Genomic DNA, 10,869 nt, shown 5'->3' on the forward strand with positions numbered 1-10,869 from the left:
TTTGCTGCCCAGAATTGCTTTTTCTTTTGTTGCTGTTTTTTTTTTTTTTTTTGTACCGGAAATCCAACTCCCTTGTACTTGCCAGGCAGGCACTGTGCTGCTGAGCTATCTCCCCGACCCTTGGGCCATTGAATGGAAAGTAGGAGATGGGCCTGGAAAGCTCACGGCATCCCTCCCTCAGGGCATGACCCAGAAGTAGTGTCCCTTGTGACCCCTGTTTCAGGATCCTTTTACACTTAAAACCTGAAGGCTCCCATCAAGTTTTGTTTATATTCTATCATAGTTGCAGTGTTAGAAAGTAAAACTAAAACGTGAGAAGATCCATTTGAAAATAATAAACCATTAGATATTAAAATAACATTTGTTATGAAAAGTATCTTTTTTTAAGGCAAAATGTATTGAAAAGTAGCATTGTTTATACCTTTGCAAGTCTCTTATTTGGCCTTGAATTAACAGTTGGCCAGGTTTTGGCATCTGTGTTCGTATGCAATCCATTGCAGTGTGTCATGTTAGTTGACAATGACATAGATATATATGAAGAAAATATAAGCTCTCATGTTAGAAATGGTTGTCCCAAAACACAACAAAGGGTGATTTCGTAAAGATCCATTGGTGTATAGAATCTGCAGCTACGCAGTAACTTTTTCAAACTTAAATTTAAATTTGTTGATCTGTTTTGCACCTCAAATGGCTCTTACCAGTGCTTTGTCACATCTTGCCTTAGTCCTTTGGGAAATACTCACCAACTTATGCAATTTTTTCCTAACATTGATCCACTTCATTATACTATAGGGAAAAAATCCACTTTGTTAATATTGTTGATCACCTGAGAAAAATTAAATGTAGGTTAAATGTCATTTTTTTCAGAAATGCTTGGGCCAGAAGTATTTCAGATTTTGGAGCTTTTAACATTTTAGAATATTTGCATGGACTCTACTAGTTGAGTATCCCACTGTGGAAATTCTAAAGGAAATTCAAAACTTTTAGACCATCATGTTGGTGGATTAGGGATGTCTCTAATCACGTAATAGAAATAGAGTAGGCTGTGGAAGAGGGCAGGAACAGAATAAAACACTTTATTCCTATTTCCTGTGTAAAATCTTGACAAGAAGGCTCATGTTAACGTTACTTCTGGATGGAGAATTTAGAAACAGTTTAAATCTCTTAATCATATATTTTTATATATGTAATCACATAGATATGAAGTATGATAAAGTGACTGTTTAAATAAAAATTATTACAACAAAACACAATGCCAGTAGCCCCCTCAAGATACTGTTTCTCACTTCAAATACACTTGTCCTATCCTCCCTGCTACTCTTTGAAGCTGTTCTGGAAATCTTCTCATGAGCATCTTTAGTTTCACTTTTGTGGCTGCCCAGATGTTCTGAATTGATCCCAAATATACACCTTTCGTGGTCATTTTGACTTTAAGAAAGAGCTAGAAGTCACATAGGGCCACATCTGGTAAACAAGGTAGATGAGGACATGCCCTGCTGTTTTCACAAGAAAGCCACGAAAGAGGACTTTCAGAGCTGCTTCAGAAAGCAGCAAAAAGGAAGGGATGAATGTGCTCAAAGTGAGTGTGCAGTTTTTAAAGGGGGTTAAGAGCAAAGCGGGTTTTACTGCAATAAATTTAAAACATTTAAACGTTCACCCTATATTTCAATCACCCCATGTGTGCTTTCAAATTTTCTAATCATTCTGATAAAAGATAAATAAATCATATTGTTGGAATTTAGTGACAGCAGGAGTTTCTTTTGCTGAGTTCATATCCACACCAGTAATCCCACCTGTGTTCTCAATAACAAAATACACCTGGAGGAAAGAAGGCACAAAAGTAACCAAATCCTTGGACAGTCAGACTTTTTAGTTGATCAGAAACTAAGGCGTCATGGAACTAGGATTCAAACAGTGTGGTGGTAGAACTGTAATAAGCAGAGAGGAAAGAGAATAAAATATGTGGGGAGGGCAAATTTAAAACCCCAACTCAGGTGGCATTTGAGGTCAGTGGGAAATAGAGGAACAGATGTGAACCAGTCCGTGGTCTATGAGGGTAAAGATTACAGCCCTTAACTTCTCCATTCCAAGCGCAGCAACTGAAACACTCGAGCCTGTAAATGTCAGGGGACAAGTCTGTGTCATAAGCTGTCAAACCACATAGGAGAAAGTTGATTAACTACGACTACATCAAAGAGAAAAACGTAACCAGACACCCACAAAAAGTTAAGACGAATGTTCCACAAGATGAAATTTGTAACAAAGGGCAGCATCACTTTTCAGAACTCGCAAAGTCTTCTACAGAGGAAAGATAACTAACTCCAGTGGTAAAAGATACAAGAAGGCCCCTATGAAATAGAGCTGCTGGTAGTCTCATGAAAAACCCGTAAGCAACGAAGTGCAAATTAAATGCAAATACTGTATTTCATTTGTCAGGCTGGCTGAAATTGAAATAGTGAATTAAAGTAGTGAGTTACAAGACACCGCATATTCCATTAATTTCCCCTTTACCAACTCTCCTTCCCCATCGCCCAGTTCAGAAAGAGGAATATTGTTATCGTTAGGGCAAAGGTGTGGATTGGGGATGTGTCAGAGAGAATGACAGAGAAGCTTTATAGAGCGCTGATGGGGTGACACTATTTTAAAATGTGTTGTGTGCTCACTCTGGTCCTCTTGCTGTGCTCCCATGTATTATTGCAGTAGTTCAATTGGATTCTTTGGGATTGCCTGGGTAGACCAGACGTGGGAACTGAGGAGGTTCTCTTGAGCTTGAGCACCTTGGCTTTTGCTCCTGGGTCCAGATTGAAGAGCACTGGTGAAAGTGAACCGTCTCTGTGTGATTTCCCACTAGGAAGATGCCCTGACTTAGCCTGCATTTAGGATTAGGGTCCCTGGGAATCCCTGGCCTTCTTGTGCTGATGATTTATCACGGGAAGAAGTTTATTCTTATTCCTGGCCTTCTAGGAATGTGTATTGTCATGTGTATTTAGTCAGGAGTGGTGATTGAATTTCAAATGTTGTGCTCTCTTGAAATGGACCTGTGGCATTTATTTAGCCTGCTAGGAGAAATGGTCTTCTAGCCTTGATATTTTTATCCTATTTTGTAATTCTGCACTTGGCATCAGGCACCTCTTATCAGATGAATCCAAGCATGGCTTGTACGTCTTTCTCTGTGTCATTAAGCACTGAGAGGCCCGTGGACACACTTTCCGAGAAAGTTCGGTAGAATCGCTCACATACTCTGAGCTCGTTTGGTCCTGGGCACTCACTCGGAAGTCAGGTGGAGCAGGCTGACACAGCAGCTATGGACTGTGTTGTTTATACAGTGTCCCCCCCAGCGTCACAGCTGTGCTGCTTGTGACTTCTCCTGAACCCCACAGGCAGAGCAACCGTGTCAGGACCCCCCAGGTGAAGTTGTCATCAATGTTTTTTCTGCCATGGATCCCTGGCAACTTTGGAAAAACCTACGGACCCTTCCCAGAATGATGCTTTTTATTGAATAAGATATGCCGTATTTTAAAACTGTATTTTGACATCACTGCTATCAAAGTGTTAAATATATGATATTTTTGTGTGTCAAATCCTTGCTATCCAATACTAGGCCCCCTGGGAGCCTGTTAGAGTCCAGGATCCCAGCCCTCACCAGACCCACTGGGTCAGAATCTCCACCGTGAGGGGTTCTGGGCAACGCAAGGGATGAGCGTGCATGGTAGCACCCAGCTGGCCTACACTTAAAGTCGGGCTCCAGAGGCCGGGGTGTTAACCGGCCTCACCGTGAAGCATAAGTGACACTTGAAGAAGTGCTGCAGGTGTAATGTGACGGGGCGCTGTCTCATGTGGACATCGAAGGACTCGTTCACCGTAGTTGATTGCCTGTGTTCAGAACTGTACAAAATGCTAAATTATAATTAGAGGTAGTGAAAATGAAAATGTTATCCTTCTCCAATGTAGACTTCATTGTTCTGTGTCCGGGCATCGGACGGAAGGAGGCAGCAGGCCCATGTGCCCAGCTTTTCCTCCTAATCAAACCTGTGTGGTTACCCTGGTCGGGAAACCCTTAAAACTCTGAACCCTTCTGTGTTTGAAGGAGACAAACCACACAAGTGTGAGTTCTGCGACAAGTGCTTCAGCCGGAAAGACAACCTGACCATGCACATGCGGTGCCACACAAGTGTCAAGCCACACAAGTGTCACCTGTGTGACTATGCCGCCGTGGACAGCAGCAGCCTCAAGAAGCACCTGCGAATCCACTCGGACGAGCGGCCCTACAAGTGCCAGCTCTGCCCCTACGCCAGCCGCAACTCCAGCCAGCTCACCGTGCACCTGCGCTCCCACACCGGTAAGCCCCACCCCACACCCCCACACCCCCGTCTGGAGACTCAGGACCTTCACTTCTCGTTAGTGCCTGAACTTTCATTTACTTAAGCTGTAGGCAACTTAAATCACTTGGTGGCAGAAGCGGAGGAACTTAGAATTTGTGATTAGGTGGCTTGTCTGGGTTTTCACTACCAGAATAATAGCTCTCAGTAAAACAGACGGCTGGACAGCTGGGTTTTATAGGTTAACTGCAGTATACAGAATACATGTGGGGGGGCTGGGGATTTAGTTCAGCGGCAAAAGCGCCTGCCTGGCAAGCGCAAGGTCGTGAGTTCGGTTCCCGGTACCGGAGAAAAACAAACAAACAAAAAAAAACAGAATACATCTGGAGATGGATGCCCAATACAATAGCCAAATGACAGAAGATCTATCTCAAATAAAAGTCTGACCTATATGCTAGACATGTCTGTAATTTTCACTTATACCCTGATTGCATGGCTTATTTCAAGAATACAGTGAAGTCAGTTGAGTGCAACTGCAAATCACAAACTTCTAGAAGCTTTTCTTTCCCTTTTTGTGGGACTTCACTGAAATAATGGCAGCTAGACAGGACCCACCTAATGTGGCCCAGAAACATGAGAGGATGGGGACATTCACAATGAAGCGCATGAAATGAGCATTTCAGTGAATTCAGGACGATGGTAAGCAGATAAGAATATGCTGACATTAAAAAGTGAGTGCAGAAAGCTATATCACAGCAGACAAATGCAGGCAGACTCGGAGTTGGGAGCCGCTCTTCCAGCCCGTGTCTGAGTGCCCTGAGAGCTCCGGATTTGGAAGTGGCATGTAAATAAGGCCACCACACACAGGGAAAAGCCAAAGCCTGTTGGCAAAACTGTTCAACCTGCTCGGTAGCAGGCAGGACACCTGTGTCTCATCCTTCAACCTGCCTACCTTTCTAAATACGGTCAGCCAAGGGTTGTAAGCCATTTGCAGGAAACGTGTGTCATGAAGTGTGCCAACTCCAGCAAATAAAGACTCCTGGAAATAAAGTATGTGGGTAACAGATGAAAACTTTTAAATTCTAGTCGATGCCCATCTCTGGCGGAAATGTTGCTTCCCAATAGGGAGTTCTATAAAGACATACAACAAAGGCATAAATTAAAACTGGGTGCTAGCTGTATAGTCAATAAAATTTCCCAGAGACTGCAAAAAAAATTCTTTTAGACAACTAAGAATAAGAAACTGAAAATTTGGTTTCCTACTAAGCTTAAAAAGAAAGAAAGAAAATAGTCATGAGAAAATCAAATGACTTTCACAATTCTAAGGGACTGGAAAGAATAAAAAGACTCACAATAGGCCAATCAGGAAGAAGTGAGCTAAAAGGGGATACCCATACCCAGAAAGATGTCTAATACTGTTGGTTCCCAGAGGCAGTGGAACAGCCTTCAAAGCAGGGAAACTATTTCAAACTTAAAATTCTATACCCAGCCAAACTATCTCATGTGTGAGACTGGAATTGAAGTATAAGCAAGGGCTTAAGATGCTATTCCCAGCCACTATAATTAAAGTTACTAGAAAATATGCTCTAGTAAAACAAGGGTGAAAACAAAACCTGGCATGGCATATTTTTTGTGTGAATATCTAAATATAATTACCTGGGATCATGGCAAAGAGAAATGTCAGGGTGATACTTGGATGCAATGTTAAGAGAGAAAAGTAAATAAGAAATTCAGGAAAACCATTTATAAATCCATGGGAAAGGTTATATAATTAAGAGACTGGATGGCTTCTGAGAGTATGTGAGATTCTTTTTTTCTCAAGAAATACGCAGTGTAATCCCAAAGCCAGCTAAAATGTAGCTCTGCGAGAGTGTGAAAGAAAGAGGACAATTCGACCTTGACGGTAGCGACACTGTGCACCATCCGGGGCATGACAGTGGCCCTGTGAGGAGGCGATTGTGATCTTGGTGCAGAGTTTAGCCCTGGACAGTTTCACATATTCAGTCTTATATGACTTAGTTGTAGTTGGATTTTAAAATTGAAATCTGAGAATGATTTATGGGTAAGAATTCACAGGACAGAATGGACTTTTTTTTAAAGTGAAATGTAAAAATAAAGCTATGCCTACTGAGTACAAAGTTAATGTGATGAAGAAGGATAGATCCTCAAAGAACTCCACATTCTAATGGACTAGGCTCTAGGGCTATTACTCAGTCCAGAAGGTAACACTAGGCCAGATGTAGAGGCACATTCCTGTAATCCCAGCTACGTGGGAGGCTGAGTACAGGAGGATCACAAGTTCAAGGCCAATGTAGGCAATGTACAAGGTCCTGGGTTCAATCTCTAGTACCACAAAAAAGAAAAAGGGAAAAAAAAAAAAACCCTAGAAGAGCAGGAATCACAGGCCTCAGCCTGTGGGAGGCAGCTGGTTTTGTAGGACACGTGAGACCCTTAGCTCTGCTTGTAGTCCACTAGTGACAGAATAAAACCCCCAAATACCTGAGAATATTTATTAGTGTCTGCAGAGAAAGGACTCTAAAGAGGATGCCATGGCTTTCATTATTTATCAAACTCATGGGTTAATTTTATAAACAAAGAAAAAAAACAAGTCTGTAGTTAATAAAACTAAAAAGTTTAGTAATACAAGCCAAACAAGTGGTGTAATACAGTGCAAAGACTGTTCTAAGTATGTTCATAAGTCCGAGCTGTATTTAGAGAACTGCTAAGTAGCTTCTCACTCCCCCACATTCCATTCCTAGAAGTCAATTATGAGAGTTTATATTTCACACTCAAGTGCCATCAAGAATGTGGACTTGGGGGCCATGAGGCCTGAGTTCAGATCTTGGCTACCTCTCCTCTCTGATCCTCAGTTGCCCTCTTTGTAAAATGGGGGTGATTGTACTCCTGAAATGTTGCACAAGTGCTGTTAATCCCCACGGTAAGTGCTGTCATTATCAAGAAATTGCAAATAGTTGAGCTTCTCAAGACCCCCTCATCTTATTGTTTTTTAAAATTTTTTATTTTAAAAATTAAAAAACTGACAAAACAACGAGGACAAAATCAAAACAACACAGAACAACAAAAATGATACGTGACCTCAAAACAAAATGATAGGGGCTGGGGATTTAGCTCAGAGGCAAAGCGCCTGCCTGGCAAGCACAAGGTCGTGAGTTCGGTTCCCGGTACTGGAGAAAAACCAAAAAAAAAAAAAAAAAAAAATGATAGGAATTTACAATGGTTAAAAAACTGTTATCTATATTACATACTGTTATATTACATACTGTTATCTTCAAAGAAGTTGCTCAATCCATTAGACATAAGAATGTAAGATTAATCAAAGACAGTAACAAACTAAAAAGAATCGAAAATGATGCACAGCTTCACCATACAAGATAGTAGGAACTGAATAATGGTTCTTACACTGCATATTATTTTCAGATCGGTCATTCTGATGACCAGATTCAAGCGTGCAAAACTGATGAAGAAGAAAGAATATTTGAAGCATTGACTATTTCTGTCAATAAACCACCGACATCAGCAATACACCTATCCCAGCTATCCTTATATATACATATAAATTTTGTTGTTCATTTAAAAAAACCAAAATAACAAAAACAAATATACAAAGAAAACAGCATAGAGAGCAATAAAAATGATACAGAATTTCAAAACATGGTGGCAGGATATTAACAGTGGTTATTATACTACACAATGTCATCTTCAAAACGGTTGCACATATAACCAGATAGAAGCATGCAAGATTGATCAAACAATTACACACTAACAGTTCCTTTCAATATTAGTAGTACAATTATCCTAGCTAGCCTGAGTATCTATATATCCATATTTTTCCCGCTTCTTTCTTTTTCCTCTCCCCTCCTTCATCCCAGTTGCTCCTTCCTATTTGAGCAGTTTCTTTTCCCTTTTACAATATTGATTGTACCTTTCAGATTTTATTTACTCTCTCAGGTTCTTATAGTAGGGGGGAAGTACAAGGTTTACTCCTGTGAATCTGATTTATTTCACTAATGAGTATGAAGACCCCCTCATCTTGCCGTGGCTCTGTGTGCTGGTGCATGTCTGGGGGGAGTTCCGTTTTGCTGCCTGTTCTAATGGGAACCCACCTTCCGTTGCTAGGGGACACCCCCTTCCAGTGCTGGCTCTGCAGTGCCAAATTCAAAATCAGCTCGGACTTGAAAAGACACATGATTGTCCACTCGGGGGAGAAGCCTTTCAAGTGCGAGTTCTGTGACGTCCGCTGCACCATGAAGGCCAACCTCAAGTCGCACATCCGCATCAAGCACACCTTCAAGTGTCTGCACTGCGCCTTCCAGGGCCGGGACCGAGCCGACCTGCTGGAGCACAGCCGGCTGCACCAGGCTGACCACCCTGAGAAGTGTCCCGAGTGCAGCTACTCCTGCTCCAGCGCGGCCGCCCTGCGCGTGCACAGCCGGGTCCACTGCAAGGACCGCCCCTTCAAGTGCGATTTCTGCAGCTTCGACACGAAGCGGCCCAGCAGCCTGGCCAAGCACGTTGACAAGGTGCATAAGGACGAGGCCAAGACGGAGAACAGGGCCCCGCAGGGCAAGGAGGCACCGAGAGAAAGTGGCTCCCACCCCGTGGCCAGGATAGTGACCCAGAGGGCCTTCCGCTGTGAGACGTGTGGGGCGTCCTTTGTCAGGGACGACTCTCTGAGATGCCACAGGAAGCAGCATAGTGACCAGAGTGACAGCAAGAACTCGAACTTGGTCACCTTCCCTCCTGAAAGCAGCACCCCAGTGCAGCTTGGCCCCCTGGTCTCCGTCGGGCAGCTCGAGGTGCCACTGGAGCCCAGCCATGACCTCTAGTGTGGCCGGGGTTGGGGGTACCACTGCGAGGCCATCGAGGTAGACTTTGGCCATCAGTTCTGGCCTCCAGCACCAGTGGTTGATGTCACGTGACACGAGGGCCTAGGCCAGAGCTACGCTGCGGGCCCCTTCTCCTTAGCTCTGTGTTCCCTACAAGAAGTACCTGGGCAAGTGGCCTTGCTCGTTCAGATACAGGGTCCACTGAGCATGGATCTGTCCGGTAAGGAGAGCCTCTTCGTGATGGATGCCGACTTTAAAAGTGATCATCTCTGACGGAGTCGTTAACCTAGTTAGACAGCATAGAAATCTCAAGCTAAACTGATGTGTGCGGTGGGCCCGGTTAAGAGAACCGGGAGCGTGAAGGGTCCGCAGTGACTGGGAAAGTTGTATTTCTTCACCTGGATGGTTACCAGTGATACGTTTGTGCGGTTTCTTTTATGTTTTATAATAAAAGGGCAAATTCATCTGCAGACTGATGGACATTCCTCTCTACACGGGTTATGGTAGGGGAGTCTCCATCCGCTCCCCCACCCCGTTCAAATATTTGATAAACGTTCTGTAGGCTTTCTGGCAGAGTCCCGCAATGAAGTGAAACGCGTTCTGACCTGTAGGTGGCGCCAAAGATCAAGCTAACGCTGGCCCAGCCGGCACCTAAAGGCTGTAGAATTCCGAAACGTGCATGCGTGTATGGGGAGAGGGCAGGTCTAGGGCCTCATTAAGCCCTGGGCGTGGTTCTAGGATGTGTGACGTGTAAAACATCACAGAAAGCATTTAGTGTGTGCTGAATAGCGCACAGCTGAAAATCTAACCTCATCAACGGATCTTTCACTTGGACTAAAGTTCAGGAGGCTATAGGTTTCCGTGGAGACATCCTTTACCTGCAGTTGCTTTGTTTGTTCTATTTTGACATCTTTTCTTCAAATTCTTTATTTAGTCTAAATTATTGTGTGCCTTCGTTAAGCGGCACTGTTTTGCTTTTGAAATGGACTCAATCTTGTCCTCGGTAAACTGAAGAAAGGATGTTACGGATTGAATATAGGGGACTATTTTGCTTATGAAACAGTGAGGTTATTTAATAGGAAAGATTATTTTGTGACAGCGACTTGAATCGTCCTGACTCCATTTAAGTTCTGCAGTAGGCAGGTCATCGTGCTTTGCTCACCCGCTAGTGGAGGAAGAGAAGATTAAAATGTCGCAGGTACTGATGGTAGAGTTCATCATTGCTTTGCTTTGGAACTATTGTTTGGTGGGTTTTTTTGTTTTGTTTTGGTACCGGGAATCGAACTCATGACCTCAGGCTTGCCAGGCAAGCGCTTATGCCGGTGAGCTATATCCCCAGCACCGGAACTATTGTTTTTGATCCGAAAAGCACTCTGTTACTGAATGCCAGGGCTAGTGTGCAGATTCTGTTATTGCCTCTCTGCTATTTGTCATGAGTGTTACCCGCATTTCTAGAAACAGAAAACTGTTGCCCTTTCAAGTGGGAACTCGTCAATGGAAGTCCCACAAACGTCTCTTGTGTTTCTGATAGTATAGTGCTTCAGATAAACAGGAAGGATGCCCCCCTTCTTAGAGGCAGTTTTTGTTGACAGCTATGTGGACTTCAACATGCAATCTGGTATCACTTAGCAAATTTGCATTCCCAGTAGAGCAGATGGGAACAGAAAGTTTGAGACCAGGTATTAAATATTTTGGACACTGTG

The 10,869-nt window shown here is 43.3% G+C and overlaps 1 protein-coding gene across 3 annotated transcripts in view; it reads left to right on the plus strand.

Annotated features, from left to right (window-relative positions):
- LOC102017282 (zinc finger protein 64 homolog, isoforms 3 and 4) overlaps positions 1–9,630 on the plus strand; it is a 20,639-nt gene extending 11,009 nt beyond the window's left edge. For all 3 annotated transcript variants that reach the window (XM_005392289.2, XM_013518327.1, XM_013518328.1), the window contains exons 4-5: positions 4,088–4,339; positions 8,457–9,630. In XM_005392289.2, coding sequence (XP_005392346.1) covers positions 4,088–4,339; positions 8,457–9,166 — 962 coding nt within the window. In that variant the 3' untranslated portion in view covers positions 9,167–9,630. The remainder of the gene's footprint in view (positions 1–4,087; positions 4,340–8,456) is intronic.
- Positions 9,631–10,869: the final 1,239 nt, after the last annotated feature.

This window comes from Chinchilla lanigera, unplaced genomic scaffold, assembly GCF_000276665.1.
Source record: "Chinchilla lanigera isolate Chin_1 unplaced genomic scaffold, ChiLan1.0 scaffold00044, whole genome shotgun sequence".
NCBI lineage: Eukaryota > Metazoa > Chordata > Mammalia > Rodentia > Chinchillidae > Chinchilla > Chinchilla lanigera.